At 35.7% G+C, this 22,637-nt stretch overlaps 1 protein-coding gene across 2 annotated transcripts in view; it reads right to left on the bottom strand.

Moving 5' to 3' along the window:
• LAMA2 (laminin subunit alpha 2) overlaps positions 1-22,637 on the bottom strand; it is a 637,958-nt gene that overhangs the window by 170,296 nt on the left and 445,025 nt on the right. For both annotated transcript variants that reach the window (XM_054254427.2, XM_054254428.2), the window contains exons 29-30: positions 15,128-15,262; positions 2,183-2,307 (exon numbers count right to left, since the gene is read on the bottom strand). In XM_054254427.2, the coding sequence (XP_054110402.2) occupies positions 2,183-2,307; positions 15,128-15,262 (260 nt within the window). The remainder of the gene's footprint in view (positions 1-2,182; positions 2,308-15,127; positions 15,263-22,637) is intronic.

Below are 22,637 nucleotides of genomic sequence, written 5' to 3'. Positions count from 1 at the left end.
TATTTGAAAAATAAATTATCTTTCTTCTGTAACAGTTCTCTCCTGGCTTCTCTATTTCAGTTAATGGCACCGCCATTTTGAGGGGCAACCTGCCTAAAAACCTCAGTCTTCAACTCCTGCCCGGATCCTCACCCCTCACATCTAATTAGTTTTAAAATCTGTAGCGTTGCATTAAACAATTTTCTCACATTCATCCTCTTGTCTCCATTCTTGTTATTATATTACCTACTTCAGGTTCTAATTATCTTTTGCCCAGGCTAGTATACTAGCCTTTTAATTCGTCTCTATGCTTTACTCATTTGCCTGTTTCAATTCATTATACTTAATTCTGTTATACCAGTTTTCCTAAAGTGTGGCCATAATCATGTTAACATTTTTTTAAATAAAAACTTGTAGTGTTTCCTTATTACATAGAAAATTAAATAACTATTTCGTAGGCTAGCATTTAAGGATTTCTACAATATGACCTTCCTTCTCCCGTTCATTTTCATCTGTGATTATGAAATTCTGTCTGAACTCCATGCTCCAAATTCTGTTAATTATTAGGTTTTGTACATGCCTTGTATTTTCTAAGCATTTGCCCATATAATTTCCTACTATTCCTACCAGTGCAAATCCTTAAATTCATTGTTTAAGATCTATTATACATACTACTATTTCTCTTAATATGTTCTTGAAGCTTCCAATATTAAGTGTGGCATTTTATGCCTTTGAATTCTCTTTACATTTAAGTTGATACCCTTAACACGCAGGTTTTATAGTGACCTCCTCCAAGAAATGGCATGCTTCTCTTATTTCCTATAGCTTTCATTATAGTGTACCCAAACAGGGAATTATCAATTAATTATTAAATTTTCTAATGCAAATGGCTTACATTTTTAAAACAATTAAAGAAACAGCATTATCTTGTTTAAATCTGGGCATCAAGGAGAAATTAGGGAAAGAGAGATGAAAATATTTTTCATACACCTGCTACTTGGTCCCTGGATGCACAATAAGACCATGTATATTATCCTCTTCAATATCCAGCTTGCCTAAAAATTTACATTTGACACCCTACAAAAGGCTTGTGATTCCAGCCAACAAAAAAGAGCAGCTTTCAGAGGAAAATGAGATGATTTACAAGAAATGTTTTCAGAATGTATACAAAGCCGAAGATGAAGAAGAAAGTGAGTAGGCACAGGTGCAAAGATCACGTGATCTGAATTGCTCTGTGACTCTATAACACTGAAGATAAAGTGTCCAGAATTCTAATTCTGAACAAACTGCCATACATTATTTTCAAAAGCAAATTCTTAGAGTAAAACTACCCTGTCTTACTGAAGTCTATAAATCACTTAACAGAAAGTGCAGGTAGTCTGGGCAAAAAGGTAAATGAAAACACCTAGGGTTGTCATCAATATATAATCCACTGCACAATGTTCAGACAGCACTGAAATAAAATATTCCAGCATTTGTTTCTTCTTATGGCTGTGTTTCCATGGTACCAAGCTCAGACCATCTTAAGAAAAAGGAGGCTGTGATTCTGGAAGATGACTTTTTTTGGAGCATAATAATAAGTCACCTGCTTTAACTGTACAATTTTTCAATTGTTTTCTTGATAATTTTTCCCAATCTTGAATTAAACACAGAAAACAAATGGAAACAGCCACAAAATTTATATAATATTTTTGTGGCTGTTTGGATGTAATATGCATCCAAACAATCCTTCATAGCTGATATTATGGGCAAAACCATACGCAAATATTAGACCAGTATATTTATGAAACCATGCACATTTGTATAATATCATTTGTTTTATAAACATATCTTACATTAATATTGGTACTTACATTTTAAGTATTAAGTATTATTTACTTGGGACAGAGTTTCAAAGGAAAAATGAGCTATAGAGTATTATCTACTCACTTTTGTCATGTTTCTATATAAACATATCTTACATTAATATTGGTACTTACATTTTAAGTATTAAGTATTATTTACTTGGGACAGAGTTTCAAAGGAAAAATGAGCTATAGAGTATTATCTACTCACTTTTGTCATGTTTCTATATTATTAAAAATATCCCTATCTTAAATTGAGATTTTGTCTACATGGAAAAAATAGCCAAATTATAGACAGCCCATGTGCTAGACAGATGGCATTTCTGATTGGGAAATATGGTTATATATCTCAATCTTACTTGTTACTGGAAGAAATCAGAGGGCAGGCACATTGCTGACAGTCGTTTGGCAATCCCTTGACAATTCCATAGTATCCAAGAGCACATCGTTCACAGAAGTCACCAGCAGTGTGATGTTGACAATTCTGTAGAGGCAAAGGAAGAAGTTTGTTTTTAATTTAGTGAGAGTTAGATGTATTTTATCATACATTCCCTATCTATGAATGTGTATCTATGAACACATATACTTTCTTACACACACACACACACACACACACACTTTATCATTGACAGATAACAGTCTTTGATACAAATATTTTTAAAGAAGCTCTTTTATTTTAGAAACTAATACTGTGCTATTGTAGCTACACTAACAATAAGAGTTGCTATTCTCTTTTCCCTGCATCAATCTCTATGTAAGTTTTTTCTTCTACTCTAAACTGGAGAATAGACTTCAAGAGTCTCTAAAATTTATTACTTCTTCTGGGCATTTATGTTTCTTCCTTTGTATCCCAGGTTTTGGCTCTATGAGATGTTAGGAAATGGTGCTACAAATAGTGTGGCCTTGCCACATGCCCACCAGTGGGTGGAAAGCATAAATCTTTTAAGTGGTAATGGGAGCAAAAAAGATCTGCCATGTTATCACATTAAGACTGTTACTCTCTGGACGTGGTGGCTCACACCTGTAATACAAGCACTCTGGGAGGCAAAGGTGGACAAATCACTTGAGGTCAGGAGTTTGAGACCAGTCTGGTCAACATGGTGAAACTCTGTCTCTACTAAAATACAAAAATTAGCTGGGTATGGTGGTGGGTGCCTGTAATCCCAGCTACTAGTGAGGCTGAGGCAGGAGAATCATTTGAACCCAGGAGGCAGAGGTTGCAGTGAGCCGAGATTGTGCCATTGCACTCCAGCCTGGGCAACAAGAACAACACTCCACCTCCAAAATAAAAAAGACTGTTAGTCATTGGTTTCTTGTCAGAGGTAGGTGGTTCGTCATAAACACAGAGGAGTCGATCTAAAACTAGTAATCTCAGATCGATATCTTCTTTTTTATGCTTGCATAAGAGACATTGGGGTGATATCCTTTAACATTTCCACAAGGAAATGAGAATAGCTTCAGATTAGTGTGTAAACAGCTTCGAAATTAAAATTCCCATGAAGCAGAATTATATTTAACACAATAATTAATTATGCAATACAAACTTAGGAAGAGCTATGTGCAATGCACTGAAACAGGCAATGAAAGAATATCCTACCTTCTAGAAATTGAGTTAAACTGCAGGAAAAAAATAATTAAGAAAACACCTGACAAATAATTAACATGGCAGCAAGAATGCAACATTGAATGTTGTTTCATGGGAATGGGATCCTTGCATGTGAGAGCTGAAAAAAAGGAAGAAGGGAATTTGGAATTGTATTTTAGCTGGATTTTTTAAGACAGGTTTTGGACTGGTCAGAATAGTGACTTACATCTTATAAACAATATCAAAAGAAAAGCTGAGAAACAAAAAAGTCAGTAACAAAATAGATGGACATGTTAGTGAAATGACTTCCTGATAATCTCAGCTGGAGCCACAAAGCTGCCTGCAGACTCTGTATTGAACTTGGATGACATCCCATAGACTGGACTCTGCTTAATTTAATCAATCAAGAAGAATGTATTGATGTTTCCTGTGTCTTCTGATGGCCAAACAATTGTTGGTATGGAATGGGTGGTAATTCACAACAAACAACAGCCGACGTCATTTTCACCACAGATATTGCCATGGAATTAATTTTTGTTTAGAACTCTTTGAGAGTGTATGCTATTTCCTGCAGTGAAACTGACTGACACAGTGAATTTTAGATCATTTATTTTCTACATTTTTTGGTGTTATATTGGAAAGTATATTGTGACACAGATTTTACAACAATGTAAAAGGAATCCAGTTTTCCAATATGACAAGGTACACATCTCTGTTTTTGGGACAGAGCTCTGTCACCCAGGCTGAAGTGCAAGGGTGCGATCTTCGCTCACTGCAACCTCTGACTCCTGAGTTCAAGTGATTCTCCTGCTCAGCCCCGCAAGCAGCTGGGACTACAGATGTATGCCACCGTGCCTGGCTAATTTTTGCATTTTCAGTAGAGATGGAGTTTCACCATGTGGCCAGTCTGGTCTCAAACTCCTGACCTCAGGTGATTCACCTGCCTCAGCTTCCAAAGTGTCGGGATTATAGGCATGAGCCACTGTGCCCAGCCAATCTCAAATCTACTTCTACACCTCACCCTCAGTCAATGATAGCTCTGTATTTTAAGAGATCAGAAAGCTTTACTTTGGATGCTCCCTTGGTTTCCTGGCAAACAATTCAGTGTCTTGTCACATTATTTTCCATCCCTTTGACATTTGTCTCCGTCTTTTGTTTGAAGCTACTCCACTCCTAAACTGGTTTCCTTGCCTACCTCTCCAGCATCTTCATTCCCTCCTTTGTGGGCTCATTCTGTTAATATCTGAAATTGGTCAAGCCTTTCCTGTCTTAACAAAAAAATCTGTGAGGCCTCAAATTGCTTGAAAATTTCTATCCTATTTTTGATAAACTTTTAAAAAGAAATTGTTTACATTCCTGGTCTGTACTTCTTCATCTCCCATTCACCCTTTAAACACGTTTCTGGTTCCACCATTAAACATAATACCAGATGACCCATAAGACCTTTGTTGCTAAAGCAAAACTTCCAATAATCAGGCCTCTTGACGTGTAAGTTTTCTGTAGCCACTGATGTTTCTGGATACTCTTTCTTTGAAATTTTCTCTTCCCATGGTTTCTTTAAGAGTAAGCTGGTTGATTTTTCTCCAACTTCTATGGCTACTCTAATTCTCCTCTGTGGACTCTCCCTTCCCTTTCTGTTTAATAAGATTGATGCCCTGAATTCTAACTTTGGCCCTCATCTCTTTTTTTCTCCTCCACATTTACCTGGGTGATTTCATCCATTCCTATGACTTCATTTAACTGTATGCCTAAAACTCTGTCTTTTATGTATTCAAACTGGATATCTCTAATGGGTTCCAGACTTCCACTTCTAATTGCTTCTTGAATAAATATTGTATAACACAGAAACACCTTAAATTTGAAACGACAACAATTAAGCTCATCTCTCTCTAAACCTGCTTCACATTTCATCTGAGGTCACTATCATCCACTCAATTGCCCAGGTCAGCAACCTAGAAACCTCTCTTATCCCAGATATCCTTTAGATCATCAGTTTCATGAGTCTATTCCTCTCTGTTTCTTGACTTTCTTGTTGCTACTGTTTTCATCTGGTCACTGTCATATTTTATCTGGATTATCAGAATAGCCTCTTAACTAAAGATCCTGTCTCCATATTTTCTTATCTGGTGATTTCTCCACACTGCAATCACAGTGATGATCCTATGAACATGTCAAACCATGGCCTTCTCTTGCTTGAAAGGCTACACTAGTTCTTAAATGCAGTCAGGATGAGTAAGTCCTTAGCATGGCAAGGAAGAGCTGCATTATGTGCCCTCCCCGAACCTCACCACCACTGCACTTACCCCTCCAGTTGTATCTGTAGCCACTGCTTTTTTGGCATAAAATGCCATAGCCACTGGGGGCCAACTGAAATTATAATTATACGGATACTCTTTATCATTGCTGGGACTTCTCATTTGCAAATCCTTAACTCTACAGTGTTTATTGGGCTAGCACCTACTCATTTCAGCTATTATTTTAAATGTCACTTTCTCTGAGAAACATTCTTGATGCCCTAAAACTGGCTTAAATGCTCTGTTTAGTGCATCAAACATGGGGGCATTCAATGACTATTTTGAAAGACTGAATGAATGAATGCATGTTCCAGGAAGTATAGATGAAACCGGTCAGGATTTTCCAGATGAAACAGGCCATTACATTTAGCAATCAACAGCATGAATGCAAAAAAAAAAAATAACTACATTAAAACCCTTTGTTGGAACGCTTCATGATGCTGAATAAATGTCTTTTTAAAAAGAAAGAAAGAAGGAAGGAAGGATGGAAGGAAAGAAAGAAAAAGAAAGGAAGGAAGAAAGAAAGAAAATAGATTTTAAGTGTTCTCACTCCGACACACAAATATGTGAGGTAACGCATATGTTAATTAACTCATTTGCCCATTCTACAATGTATATATATTTCAAAACAACATGTTGTACATTTTAATGTAAAAAAAAAAAAAAAAAAAGAAACAGGCCAAATTTCATGTGTTATTTCAGAAAAGTAGTTAGCAGGACAAAATGATTTGTTGTATTTTGCCATTGACTTAAGTACCAGAATCCTCTTTTATTCAACCATCCAAAGGAACCACCATTTTTTAGCAATAAAATACCACTCCATATTTAACAGTAGCATTATGAGAGATAATGGCTCCAAGATAAAACAATTATCTATGAATTGTAACTTCAAATCATTCAGCAAGGTGTCATGCTGATGAATAAGTGTTAACTAGGGAGTATTTTAAGAACATATTTTATAGTTATAGAGATAAATGTGCCAAAAATACATGGGATCTTCAACAATGATTTTCAGCATTTTGCTTTTGCAGTAAAATCATTGCATAATGAATTATTTTATGTAATCTAAATAATAACTGAATTAAAATCCTTAAAGCCAATGATTATTACTAAAAAGAGTTCAAAAGTATGATTTTGTTTCTCTTATACCTATAAGTCTACATTTCTTCAATAGAGAAAGTAAACATCTTAATCTTCTCTGGACAGTCAATCTCGTCAGTCTTTCATAGGGTTGCTGACATACTAAACTTGTTTTTTGACTCAAATGTCCTGGTTAGGTCCACAAACACACAACACATAAATCAGGAGCCTCTTTTTGAAACTTTTTGATATATACTTTTCATATGACTTTCCTGTCTGCTTTGAAATAGTATACATAATATTTTTTCTTATGCGGAAATTAGCCTTTAGAGAAAATTTCTGTATTTTGGATGCCTAATGAGAAGTTTAATTATAGTCTCAAGAGTGGTATGTGCTAGTATCTCTTCAATAATGCATTAGAATATATTAGATTTATTATGCTTTTTTTGCACACTGGAAACTGTTTGTATACATTTCTTTTACAAAATCAAATGAATATAACATTAATATTATAGTACCTAAGGTGAGAAATTACTTAACCTAACTTTCTTGCCATACAGGAATGCCTTCTATAGTTTCCTTGAGATATCATTAAATGCATGAATTCTTATAAGACAGCTTTTTTCATCTTGTGAAGTTTTTCCTTACGGGGAATAAAAAATTTTGCATTCCAATTTTCAGTCAGTGATCCAAGTTCTGCCTTCTGAAGCTATGAAAATTAAGTCTAATTATCTTTTCCTAGGGAAGGTCCTCAAACGTCTAAGAATACTATTAGTTCTTAAAGCTTTGTTTCAAGCTAAACATTTAGCGATCTTAGTTACTCAGCGTTTCTTTCAAATATAGTAGATTATAAATCTCTAGCTGTGATTTGCAAATATATCAAATGTACTTCCTTTCTTGATTCAGATCTTATACGAATAGCAATGACCTGTGCTGGCATCTAGTGAATCTGCGATCAAGTAAGGACTCTTACTTCACATGAATTCCTAATTTGTGTCATTTCCTCTGTTCTTTCCCCACAACACTAGAAAATAAGCTCCTAGAGGGCAAGACCCATGCAGTCTTCATATTCCTGGTACCTACCATAGGCCATAGACCTGCATATTGGAAACATAATTAACAGATGCCACAGGAATGAACAAACAAGTGAGCTTACTTAAGTTCAAATCTTTTCTATTAACCTCATCTTGTTAATTGCAATTTATAGTTTCATCTATCAACATCTTTTCCCACCATCCAACATGTTAGATAATACTTTCAGCTTTATGTTACCTGCATATTTGATAGATCTCACCTAAAGCATTTACAGATATTTGGAACACGACAAGGTCAAATACAAAGCTTGTGCCTCATCATTGGAGATATCACTAGCACTTACTCTGGGTCACATTTTTTTACCAATGTCTATGCCCATAAACCTATCAGTTGGATAACATCAGGCTCATATTTTCAATCTTGTGTGTAAGGATACCATGAAATAACTTATCAAAAAATGCCCATTTAAACAAACCACCATTTGAATCATAGATATGGCCTCTACTGTTTTATGACTTAAGTTATTTAATTTATCTAACACCAGTTCATCAACTGTAGAAGAAGAAATAATCTTGTCTACCTCATAAGTTTATTGTAACAATAAATGAGAAAATCTCTGCACAGTGACCAGTCCTGGTCCTGGTATATGCACACTTTTGGACACATGATAGCAGTGTTTTTGCTGAATTTGAGACATGATATATCACATTGTCTGATAAACTTGGTATTTTACTGGCATTTAAAATACTAGGGTCTCAGATATATAAACAGTAAACCTAGCACTTAGTTTGATATGTGCTATTTTGAGTGAACTTTTTTTTTTTAATTTTTTTTTGGAGTGACGGGGCCTGTGTTGACCACAGGTCTTGAACTACTGAATCCTCTTTTCTTGGCCTCCAAAAGTGCTGGGATTACAGACATGAGCCATTGCACCCACCCAAGTGAACCTATTCTGATTTCTAACGAGCACTGTTTATTTTTTCCACAGTTGATAGATATTTGTTAAGTAAGAAATACTTAATTTTCGTTGGCGCTCACAATCAATCTATTTTCTACATTTTACTTTCCTTTATAAAACCTGGAAAGACATTTTATTGCTTTCTAGTCTGTGACACATTTTATATTCTCACAATTTCTCAAGTGTTTTCCATACATGAACCTTCGTCACTTTTGCACATTCTGTCATGACTCTAGGATGTAATTCACTTGAGCTTTCAAAATCAGACTCATTTAATAAACAGAGTGTGTTTATACTCTCTCACCGTCTGGAGAAAGCAGTTTGTAGTGGATTTGAAACCTCCTTCTAATTCTTTTGGTCAAAGCTCTATAGGTTGCTTACATTTTCTTAGCATTAATTTTTAGAACTTAGTATAATGCTAATAATCTCTATTTTGGCTTGTTAGGTAGATAAAATAAGTTTACAAAACACTTCAACAGTGGATTCTGGTTACAAATCTGACTATTTACTGAAGATAGGGTTAACTGATTAAATGTTTCAGGCAACAGCGATGATCAACTACAGAGATTTATTTTATTATTTTCTTATTTAAATAAGAATTAGAGTGAACATCATATTTCCACAAATAATGTTTTTTTTAAAAAGTTGTTTGAGCTAGCTAAGGCTTCAATATTCCCATGTGAAAAATAAAAGAAATAATTCTGATTATAGGGTGCAGTGGTGATTCAATGAAAATATCTTCCTTCTGTATCTATCTCTCTATCTATCTACATTAGTTAGTGGTAGTTAACTTACATCCCCCCTCCCCTTCAATTCAATATCACATAGGTTTTATTCTTCAAAACAAAGTTTTCTTAAGGAGCAACAGTCACTGAGCTATTGATAATAACATGCCTATGTATAGGATTTATTAATGCCTCTGCTGAAGCAACAATTCTCTCACAAGCATCATTAGGTATGATGAAGAGCACAGTTACAAAATGATGTGGGTTTCTTTGAAATGTTTAGTCCATAAAGCTTTCTATAGTTTTCTTTCCTATGCACTTTATATTTTCAGATAAAGGTGTGAAGAAAAAGAGAAACAAGATAAGTGAGTGCTCATCTTCAAATATCATCAAGTTGGGGGTTAAGGCTTGCCATGGTCTGAACATTTGTGTTCTCCAAAAATTCCTATGTTGAAATCCTGTCTCCCAGTATGATAGTAATACGAGATGGGGCCTTTGGGAGGTGATTACATCATGAGGTTGGAGCCCTCAAGAGTAGGATAAGGGCCTTTACAAAAGAGACCCCAGAGAGCTATCTAGTACCTTCTAACATGTGAGGACAAAGAAACAAGGGGCCATCAATAGCCAGGAAATAAGCCCTCCCCAGACACTGACTTTGCTGGAGGCTTGAACTTGGACCTCCCAGCCTTCAAAACTGTGGGAAATAAGTTTCTGTTATTTATAAGCTACCTAGTTTATGATATTTTGTTACAGCATCCTAAATGGACTAAGGCAGTAAGAAAATCTAGCATAGTGTTAGACATAAAAATGTTTTTTATATTTTTTGATTATTATCAACTGATCAATTCTTCAACTACAAATGGTAGATAAGGTGTATGGTAATTATTATCTTTATGATCACCATTATCATAATTACTTTTATGAAGCACTAAGTAATGTTCTAAGCCTTTCATTATTTCACAGAATCCTTACAAAAACTCTGCGAGTAGCCACTATTATTATTTTCATTACATAAATGAAGAAACTAAGACCTCATTAAGGTTAAATAAATTGAGTAGGCTCACACTGCTAGTAAGGAGCAAAGACAGGATTTGAATCAAGGCACTTTGACTGCAGAGTTCATGCTTGCTACTATACCAAGGTTGAGGTCATTGCACTGTGTAATGGATAGGATATGAAACTGAGATCCATATTACACATAAAAGAGAAATCAGTATGCTTCAGTTTCCTCAGTTACAATGTGGGAGTAATAACAGCTATTTCTTATTTGCCTTGTGAGGCCATTTCAAAGATGAACAGAGTTGCCTAAATTCAAAAGTTGTAAGTGCCATGAAAGAAAATAGAAAAATTTGGAGCATAACAGTTTATACCAGCTGTGTTTGTTTAATGGAGGTATTTACTTTTTACTTTATCTAGGGATTTCTCAGAAAATAGACATGCTTTTAGAATTCTTAGGGAACAGAAATAGTCAGAATAGTCAATTGGTCAAAAGAGGACAGTATAAAGATGATAATTTTAATCATAATCAAAATGAAATTAAGCTGCATCCTTTATAAATGCTTCTAAATTAATCATATAAAGCAAGCATAACTGTGCTAAAGATGCCAGTGAAGATTGCATAAGAAACATGCATTTAATTCTTGCTTAAGAGTGTATATAGATAAACCTCTTCCTCCCAAATTACTTATTGAATTCTTCAGGCAAGCAGATGATGAAAAAATAGTATTCTAAAGCAAGATAGTAATTATTTCTGGAATTCATGGATAGCTAATATTAGTTATTTATTTAATCAATAATATCATTTCTGGTTCTGTTTAAGGTAAAAAATATGTATATGATCACCTCTTAAATGCATCTGCACTTCCACCCCACTCTCTAGAATTAAGCATATGATTAATTTAAATATTGTGATTGAAAGAGGATAGCTTTAGAAAGCTAGGAATAGAAAGTTAACATGCAAGAAATGTTTTTCTTACACTAACCATCAGCATCATACTTAATGGTGAAAGACTTAAGGCAATCATATTAAAATTGAGAATAAAATAGAAAGCTGATTAGGAAGACAAAAAACATGAAATTATTATTATAACAGATACAGCTTTTGACAAGTAAAAACACAATTGTAATATTTGCAAATAATACTATTGTAGGCCAAGTATGGTGACTGACACCTGTAATCCCAGCACTTTGGGAGGCCATGGTAGGCAGATCACTTGAGGTCAAGAGTTTGAAACCAGCCTGGCTAAAATGGCAAAACCCTGTCCCTACAAAAATGCAAAAATTTGCCAGGCATGGTGGCAAGTGCCTGTAATCCCAGCTACTTGAGAGGCTAAGGCAAGAAAATCACTTGAATTTGGGAGATGGAGGTTGCAGTGAGCCGAAATCATGCCATTGCACTCCAGCCTGGGCAACAGAGTGAGAATCCCTCTCAAAAAAAAAAAAAAAATAATTGTAAACATAACAATAACTGAATCAATTGATAAACATCTAGAACTAAAATAAAAGTTATTGGATATCAAATACATGTAAAAACACCTATTCTAATAGTTAAGGTTTACTGATAATGACCAGTTAGTACATTTACTATTGAAAATGTAAGATCATAGAAATAATTTTAATATAAGAAATGCATGCTTGATACAGATGACTTTAAAACAGTTTACTGTAAGACATAAAATGTCTGAATGGAGAAGAGTGACTAGTATAAATATAGCAATTCTTTACAAACAGGTTAATTTAATTCCGATCGAAATTCCAGTAACATTTTTGGGGAAGAGACTGAAATAGTCAACACAAGGTCAGCTGGAAGAATATTCAAGAGCATCTAGTTAATTAGAAGAGAAGAGAAATAAAGGACTTTGTTTTACCAGATATGATAACATAAAATGAAGGTAAGCAGAACATTGTAATAAGAACTAAAAGGTAAATAAAACAAAATGGATTATCCTGAAACATATCTTAATATGAATGAAATAAATTTGTATATGTTCAAATACAATAATGTTTCAAGGGGAAAAGGAAATATTAATCAGTATATGTTTCTTTACAGTGGCAATATATATTTGAAGAAAAATTACCTCCTCATACCATAGTAATAAGTGGCTCTAAAATTAAATCATAAACATAATAGTAAATACTGTGGGATGTCAACATCAAAATATCTCAGTATAGAAAGCCACGTGCCAGGGTAAGATCACCATCAGAATAAATGAAGTTAGAGAAACAAATTGCTCCAAGGATTGAGTCCCAAGAACACCACTATGTACATTTCAGAGTAATGAAGAAAACTGAAAGTAGCAGCCATTGAATTTAAACATCCTCAGAATGCCATGGCCTGGGAAGCAAATTGAACAAAGGGTTTCAAGAAGAATGGGGTGATTCACAGTGGCAAACACTGCTGATAGATCTAGTAAGGTGAACACTGGTGGTTGTACATTAGCCATTAGTTCCAGTATAGAAGGGCGGGTGATAGCCTGCTTTTAGTAGTTCCAGAGAAACGGATGAAGAGAAATTATAGACGGGACAGACAGCTCTCCACTGTATGGAATGAGAAGAATGAAGTGGTTACTTAGAAGGGGAGTTAGTCAAGAGAGTTTGTTTTTGCTTTTAAGGTTAAAAAAAAGTGACAATAAAAGAGGGAGGATAGATTAGCCAGAGTGATGTCGTCAAATGGGAGAGGGGTGGAATTGAGAACATATGAGGAAGCTATGATCTTTTCTGGAAACAAGAATAGTTCATCAAAAGCAATAAAAAGAGTCATAATAATTGGGTACAGATGCAGAAAAGTTGGTGTATGCAGTAGCGGGAGCTTGTGTTACCTCTCTTCCGACAGCTTCTAAATTCTCAATGAAATAAGAGGCAACACCATCAGCTGAGGGTAATGATGGGAGGGGCTGAGAGGAGAGGTTTAGGCTTGAGGATGGAGGGGAAGGTATGAATCAATCACCTAGGAATGTGGAAAAGAAAATGGATGAGAGAAAAGTGGCATGACTGCAGAGCAATACAAAGGGTCCATTTGAAGAGAGTGAGCATAAGTTTCAGGTGAGGTTAGAGAGCACAATTGTCTTTTTCTATAGCCACGTTCAGCTTAGAAGGTGCAGGGATGGAGGAGATAATCGGATTCTCACGGTGATGGAGTTCACATGAATAAAAAATAAGTAAAGGAGTAGCAAGGGAAATGAGTGTTGCAAAGCAGCAGTACTAATGAAGGATCATGACTATTAAGTTGGTTACTAGAGTGAAAGCATGAGCTAAGAAACAAGGAAAAAGTGTGTGCATCAATTGTGAGATGACACACGCTGAAGTATTTAGAAGAAGTGATCTAGAGAGAATATACAGTCAAATGGAGACCAGAGAGGGACAAGGAACTGAAAGCTAAGAGTACTGAAGAATTAAGTTTATGGACATTCAAATCACTAAGAATTATGACGGAGTAGTACTAGGGAAAATGACAATGAGACAGAGAAAATCGGCAGGGGTGCGATGGGGAATCTAAAGGTTAGCAGGTGACTTCAACAAGCACAGAGAGGGAAGCATGAGGGTCAAATCTGGGTGCTGTAGAGCAGTGTCTCCAATGTTTTTGGCACCAGGCACTGGTTTCATGGAAGGCAGGTTTTCCATGGCCTGGGTTTGGGGGATGGTTTTGTGATGATTCAAGCGGGTTACATTTACTATGCACTTTATTTCTATTATTATTATATTGTAATATATAATGAAGTAATTATACTACTCACCATAAAGTGGGATCAGTGGGAGCCCTGAGCTTGTTTTCCTGCAACTAGACAGTCCCATCTGGGGGTGATGGGAGACAGTGACAGATCATCAAGCATTAGATTCTCAAAAGGAGAGCGCAACCTAGATTCCCTCACATGCGCTGTTCACAATAGAGTTCGCTATCCTATGAGAATGTAAAGCTGCCTCAGATCTGACAGGAGGTGGAGCTCAGGCAGTACAGTAATGCCAGGAGTGGGGAGCAGCTGTAAATGCTAATAAAGCTGTGCTTGCTCCTTCACCTGCCGCTCACCTCCTACTGTGTGGTCCAGTTTCTAAAGCACTGTGGATCAGTACTGGCCTGTGGCCCAAGGGTTGTGGATTCTGCTGTAGAGGAAGATGGATAATATGAAATTGGCAGTGAGGGGCAGGAAAACCTGCCCCACCTTCAGACTCAGGGGAATGAAGGGAGTGAAAGAAAGTGATGGCTACTGCAGCTGGTTACGGTGGCACTTTGGAAGGCCAAGGTGGGTGGATCACCTGAGGTCAGGAGTTTGAGACCAGCCCAGCCAACATGGTGAAATCCCCATCCCTAATTCCCAAATTTCTTATAAAAGTTTATTTATAAGAAAATAATCAGAAAAAAAGGCTGATGTAATTTTAAAATAGGTGTGTCTTCTGGTACTCTTCTAAAACGCTGTGAAAATTCTATTTCTTGACATAAGCAGCGGTTTTCCCACTTTTTTTTTTATTACCTTTTAAAATGTAGACTCTGTGAATATCTGCTTCCCTTGCATATTTTATTTCACACACACGGTGTTACCTTGCAGTTTAGCCGGCCTCTGCATTGGAATTCTGAGCATGTATAAAGAGAAATGAGCACGTGGACCTTGTTCAAGAAAGGCTCAGAGGAATACCTGGCATATCGATGTTTCAGGGTCACACAGGCTGCTGTGTCCATTACATTGACATGGAACACAGGTGCCCAGGGTCAGTCGAGGGCTGCGGCCACCTGATTCAGAACGCAGTCGATAAAATCCTGGCAAGCATGCCTGAAAGAAAAGGAAGTCAATTAGGACAGCCAAATTAGAAACCTTGCATTAGCAATGCTTGAGCTCTACAGTGGCTAAAAAGGCAGACTGGCCTTCCCCTACCTATGGCGTGGGCAACATCGCTTACAAAAACAAGTGCCAATGTTAATATCTAATGTGTATTTCTTCCTGGTCTCTAAAGTGTTCAGGCGGCATCCATGTGTAATCAGACTTTAGCCAAGGAAAACTTTTATTTGTAGATAAAACTCAGCCTGAAAAAGTTCAGAAGAGTCTTTTTCTTGAGAAAAGAAGTTTTTCAAATAACATTGTCATATGGAATAAAGAGAATTCCATGTCCTTAACACCTAAAATCTGCTTTTACAGTGCTTGATGGATAACAAGCAAATGTCCAATGAAACACAGCAAAAAAATTAAATAAAAAGTATTATGAATGCATTGTTTATACTGATATAATTTAAACACTATAACAGTAAGAAATTCAAAATAATAAAAGCTCTACATGTCTTGGGACTATACATCATCATTAAAATTTATCTTTCCCAGATACAATTTTTTTTCATTTTGCAATAAAAATCTGAAAGCAAACAGAAAACTTGTAGTGAAGCTGACATATGGAAAATCAAGACTTCCATCTCCATTTGGGTTTATTATGAAAATGTATCAACAAACATCCCTGGCTTTCTGAAAGGTATGCCACTGTTCTGGAATGAGGATGAAAACGGTCTTTTGTTTCAGGTTCTGCCCTTTCTTCATACATAGCTGCAGACATTGCTTGATTTATGAATAAAAGGTAGGAATCAGTTTTTCAAATCCCATGGAAGATTATTTTACCACCTTGGTTAAGTAGGATATTTTTTTTTTTCACTGAAAAATCTTATGCCCATTGATGAAAGAAAAGTGATTGCCAACTAAGCAGGAAAAAATATCAGACTCAGAACTTTCTAGTGCCTCCATATCCCTTTGGTTCTGGCCTAGGCAGTCCAGAGAGGAATATACAAAGAGGCTCCTTATAAAATGATCTAGCTTAAGAGCCAGCACTCTCCTTGTTTATTTTGATGTGGATAATGCAAAAGTACCTCAATTAAGCACTTAATCAAGAGACTTTCTGGTTTTATCACAGCCTAAAAGAAATCCTAATGAGATTTAATAATGTCCCAACTTTGAGCGAGCTGATAAAGAAAACTGAGAATAGTATTCAAAATATGTTGAGTCTTATTTGTTTTATGGTGGATGTAATCATATCATTTCATTAAGCTTGTACATATTATTTAAAAGCAAGGTTTGTTTTTGCCATTACGACTGAATAAGTCCTGGAAATGATGGTCAAGGAATTCATTGAAACATAACTGAAGAAACAAACAAAGATATATTTAAAAGTGGTTCATAGTGTGGGTTATTCCAATTCTTTAGCAAGCTGACCATTTAATAAAATTGAATTTTCTGTTCATGAATTTCATTCTTGAATACTTATATAATTATTGCTATATTATTGATGTACTATAGGTGCGTGTGTGTGTGTGTTGTGAAAAACTCACACACACTGAGAGGAAGTTTCTAGCCAAACAAAAGTTTAAAATAAGTCTTGGAAGAAAAAGAAAGATAAGAAGCAATAGTTGGGCGAGTGAGGGGGCTCATGCCTGTAATCCAAGCTGTTTGGGAGGCCGAAGCTAGCGGATCACCTGAGATCAGGAGTTCAAGACCAGCCTGGCCAATCTGGTGAAACCTTGTCTCTACTAAAAATAAAAAAATTAGCAGGGTGTGGTGGCAGTTGTCTATAATCACAGAGGTTGCAGTCAACAGAGATCATGCCATTGCACTCTAGTCTGGGAAATGGAACAAGACCTGTCTCAAAAAAAAAAAAAAAAAAAAAAAGGAAGCAATAGTCTTCACTGAGGAATCCTACAAAGGTTAGCACTGTAGACCCAAATGTGAAGGTGGGCAATTCTACTCTAATGCATAACACATTTTTCCTATTACTGTGACTTTTCCCTGGACAGGCAGCCTGACACAATAGAAAAATACCTGTGGTGGAAGTCTGTGGTCCACTCTATCCCTAGAGGAGGTGAAATCAATTCCTTTCAGGGAGAGTTGAGGCCCGGGTTTGTTTTAAAACTCTTAGGAGAGTCTAATAATTAGGGTGCAACATCGCTTGCAGGCTCCTTATTCTCTGCTGTGCATGTGTGCATTTAAAAGGGCATATGGACAAGGCAGGAGGTAGTGGCTCACATCTGTAATCCCAGCATTTTGGGAGGCTGAGGTGAGTGAACCAGTTGAGGTATAGAGTTTGAGAGCAGCCTGGCCAACATTTTAGTCTGGACTAAAAATATAAAAATCAGCCAGGCTTGGTGATGTGCATCTGTAATCCCAACTACTCTGGAGGCTGAGGCACAAGAACAGCTTCAACCTGGGAGGTGAATTGGCCAGTCCCGGTGATGCATATCTGTAATCTCAACTACTCTGGAGGCTGAGGCCCAAGAATTGCTTGAATCTAGGAGGTGGAGGTTGCAGAGAACTGAGATCCAGCCACTGGACTCCAGCCTGCGTGACAGAACAAGGCTCCGTCTCAAAAAAAAAAAAAAAAAAGTGCATACAGACTCTTTGGTACTGTAAAAGGAATGAATATGAAAGCTTTGATTCTATGTTAGTTTTGTCTGAGAGACATAGGCAAGTTAATTTGAGACACAGTTTCCTAATCCCACGAATGAGCAGGTGTGTTAACTCAGATGACTTCTAAAATGTCTTTCAGTTCTAACATTTTAGATTAGTTTTGATTAATTTTGTGTCCTGATGGATTGCATTTCTATGAGGTAGGAAAAAAAGAAGAGAGAGAGAGAGAGAAAGAGAAAATATTTGACAATGCAAAAATTTAAAACTTAAAACACGTTTTTTAAAAAACCACAGAAATTCTCTCTTTTCCTTGATCATTTTGTACTATTCTTTCAATTAAAAAAAGTTTAGGATGGTTTTCAATATTGAATGTTTTTCCTCTTGGCAAACTGAGACAAAGTTCATGAGAATGATTATGTTTGAATTGGAAGCAAAAACTTACTTTTTGAATTCCATCTAAAAGTCTTTCTGAAATACATTGGTGAATTTTAAAAAAAGGAAATAAATACTTTCCTGAGCTTCTCTTATCATTTCTACTCTAAGTAAACTTTTCCAAAGTTCTCTTCCCCAGTGTTAAAATTATTCATGTTTCAAATTTCTTCTGCTCTCCTCTTTATTTTTTATAATATATTGTTTCATTAAAACGTTAGATCAAATTTACACAAAAATGTGGGAGGGTAGAGAGGAGAGAATGAATCAAAGACGGTAGAAACCCATCAAATCCCAGGCTCGGGTGCACACTGCATTCATTTCTTTCTTCAGTGTTTAATAATAAAAATAGACACTGTGCTGAAGCTCATAAAAACATTCTTTCTTGTATCTTTGCATGGAATTTGCAATCAGGCAAACCTGAGTTTAATTCCTGTTCCATCACTTTGTATGTTGTAAGGTTCTGAATATTGTGGGCCTCAGTTTCCTCACCTGGAATGTGGGAATATTGTATAGTCATGTGCTGCTGCAAAATGACATTTTGGTCAATGATAGGACTACGTATACAACAGTGGTCCCATACGATTATAAAATGATATTTTTATTGTACCTTGTTTTGTTAAAATACACAAATACTTAGCATTATTTTACAACTGCCTACTGTATTCAGTACTGGTAACATGCTGTGCAGGTTTGTAGCTTAGGAGCAATAGGCTATCTCATGTAGCCTAGGTGTGTAGCAGGTTGACCATTTAGGTGTGTGTATGAACACTCTATGATGTTTGCATAATGAAGAAATCACCTAATTACACATTTCTCAGAATGTATCCCTGTCGTTAAGCAGCACATGACTGTAAAACATAATAGATGAGTACAAGTTTACCTAGGTTTTGGAAACAGACTTATTAAGGTTTGAACTGCTGTGTAGGTGTGTGATCATGGACCTCAATTTCCTCACCCCTAAAATGGGGATCATAAACTATAGTCGATGATGTTGGTGTAACTCTATTAGAAAATGTGCTTGGGATGGTACTGGAGAAAGTAAGCACTCAATCAATGGTAAGTTCGGTTTTTTATCTAGTTGTTCTGAGGATTAAATGAGATAAAGTATGTTTAATACATACATAAATCAAGAGGTTTCTGTATTTCAAATAGTTTTTAGATGTAATTGCTCAGAATAAACTAAAAATACAGACACCATGATTATTTTAAGTTGTATTTGTAAACAAAATTATAATATAACTTACCTATGCCATGTTCCTTAACACTTGTCTGCACATGAAAACAGAGACTTTGGGTCCTCTGTGTACAACAGAAGTGATAAAGGATAGATGTGTGCATGTGTAAGTCGGTTAAGACTTTTTTTGGATTTTGCCTTTATGAGTTGATAATAGGTATAAATTATTTGGAGATTTAAAAAAATCAGTTTTAGTAGCCATCAGGGACAGCTTCTGAGTGGTAACCCAATAGACACCAGCCATTCAACTGTGAGCCTGAACCCTATTAAAATGTGGGAAGGGAGGATAGAGGCTGAAACTATCAAAACATGACCTGGAGATCGTTGACAAATTTCTGATTTCCATATTACTGCAGAGAGCTGCAAAGGCAATGCTGAATATTTTTCATTTTTAAGAAAGAAAGTTGTAAGTAAGAATGGTATCTGTATATAATCTTTTAACTGCATATAGCGCAGTTTAAGTCAATTTGGGCAATAACCTACATCTAATGTAACTTCAAGACAGGTTAAATAAAGCATAGCAAACTCAATGGCTCCAACACCAAGAAATTTGGTGAGGAAATGGTGCCCTTTGTTTGACTCCTGAAGGTAATCTGTCCCCTTTGCAAACAATAAATTATAATAATTAGGTATTTCTAGAACTAACATTTTTAATCACCAGGGCTGCAGTGTCATAACAGTACAGGTAGCAGGCAAAGGCTAAGTGTCTTTACAACTGGCTACATTTTAGTAGTAACTAATATTTAATTTTGTTTACTTGCAACCATACTGTGGATAAAAGCATGAAATAAAATAGCCTGTAGATGCAGTTGTCTCTAGCATACCATATATTTTGTAAAAATATTGTAGAGGAATTGCTTTGTGTATTCATGACCCAAAGCACGTGTTACTTGAATGGGATGTATTATTTCAAAACTGTCCTTAGCTCTTGCTTTGATGATAAAATTTTATGCCTGGGTAATTACATTTAGGAATGAAGATGAATTATAAATAAGATGTACAATGGATTAGAGGCAATGGGTTGTGGAGGACACCTCAGGTACCTTATTATGAGAGATAGGCCTTTATTTCTGTAATCTCTCTACTAAGGTATTATTATAATTACTGTCTGTAAATAGATGCTTAAGTGAAAATCATGGGACATAGGTAAAGCCACTAATGCAGATGACAATTTGTACATATTCTTAGTTTTTTTTTGATTTTCATTTATCATTTGTTTTATTTATGCTGATTTATATTTTTATGTAATGATGGAACATGACTAAAATTAATGGGAAAGCATGTATTTGAATGTACTATTCAAAAAGTCTATCAATCATAAGAAGAAAAGTTTTTGACATTTAAAATGTACAATGGAAGGTCAGTTGCATTAAAATAATTTGCTATTCTATTAACATTTTTTGTTCGCAAGTGAACAGTATTATTTGAAATAAATGCAGAAAAAATATAGCTGTAATAACCTTCTCTTCAAGATATCTAAAGGTCAAACTTGATTACTTACTGAATATTTCTACAGCAAAATAATATTGTAGAATCAGAGAATTTTAGAACTTCAACTCAATCTGTTATTTCATGGGTTCGATAGCTATATAATAACTAGCCCTACTGCAATTAAGAACATTGACCAAGTGCACAGAGTTACAAGTACAACCAAACACTCCTTGGGATAAAGGAAATTCCATCTCTTGTCTAGAAAAATCTCACATTCTTTCTGTCCTCTATTTTAAAATCTTCAATGCTCACTGGAAATGTCACCCATTTAAATGTGCAACACGGTCTCCTTTTTCACCCATACTTGATATGTACATATGTATATTGGAAAGAGCAGTACATATAAGCTTACTGATGTGTGTATAAATAGAAGTATGTAGGAGTTATGATTTAATAAGGAGATGGATTTCTTATTTATTTATTAGCTCAAAATGGACACATGTAAACAAACATTGCCCTTCAGAGCAGTCACAAGAAAGGCTAGAAAATTATTCTAAGCATGTGTCACAAAGTAGTTGCAGTTATTCTATAAAATTTTCCCTTGAACAATGAGAAATCCATGTGATGGCAGCTAAGCTGAATGGCATGTCAGTTTATAATGGGTTTTTAAAAAAATGTTTCCATTTAAATAAATCCTTACAATGTATGGGTAAAAACCCAAGATTTGGCAACAAACAGAGCAAGTACCCCGTCCAAGTAGTGCAGCTAGGTAAGATTCACTGAAACCAAATTCCTTTTTCTTTTCATGATGCCATGTCCCTCTCAGGAAATTTACACTCATTATTTTTAAGTTTCACTTCAGTTTTGGCCTAGTGTTATCTGTCTCATGTATCATACTTAATAAAACTTCTCAAATCCTATTTACAAAATAAGATGTATAAAATCATTTATAATTGGATCAATATATGGGTATATAAGTAGTTATTACATTAATTATAATATTAACCATCGAAACTTACATTGACTATACACCCGGCACTATGATAAATCCTTAACATTCACAGCTCATTTAGTCTTCATAAGACTGTTAGGCTGCAGGTTAGGGAGATATTAAAACTAACTGGTGTGCTGTGGAGACCATCCAGTCTGACTTAGGAGAAAGAATCCCAGCTCTATGGCTAGAGCTGTCCTGGAGACCCCACACATGGCAGGCTTCAGACTGTGGGGTCTGTGGGAGAGGTGAAAGGATGGTGCCAGTTACTCAGGGAATTGGTGTTTACCTGCTGAAGCATAAAGAGGTGTAGCACCTGGTGCAGGGTCTCAGCCTCACTATATGGTAAAGTTGAGATTCAAACCCAGGCAAGTTTCTCATCCATTCATTCCACCTCCCTTAAATCGTACTGTTACTATTAACATTTCATAATTATAGAAATTCAATCAACTTTCAGAAGATGAAGATTCTAAGAAATCTGAAAATTCTGAAGGAAGCCAGGGAATATCCCAACAAGTGTATTAAAACACAGTTTTAAAATTACTTTTAAAATGCAAAAAAAAAAAAAAAAGCCAAAAAGTTTCTCAAATATAATGACTGATAGCACTGTTGGAATAAATATATGTCCCTCTGAGAAGCTTATGTTTAAGGGAACAGCCTGCTATTTAGCATACAAGTTT

The sequence above is a fragment of the Callithrix jacchus genome, chromosome 4 (genome assembly GCF_049354715.1).
Source record: "Callithrix jacchus isolate 240 chromosome 4, calJac240_pri, whole genome shotgun sequence".
NCBI classification, from domain to species: Eukaryota; Metazoa; Chordata; class Mammalia; order Primates; family Cebidae; genus Callithrix; species Callithrix jacchus.
The sequence above is the reverse complement of the archived record's forward strand: the minus strand, read 5'-3'. Positions and strand labels throughout refer to the sequence as shown.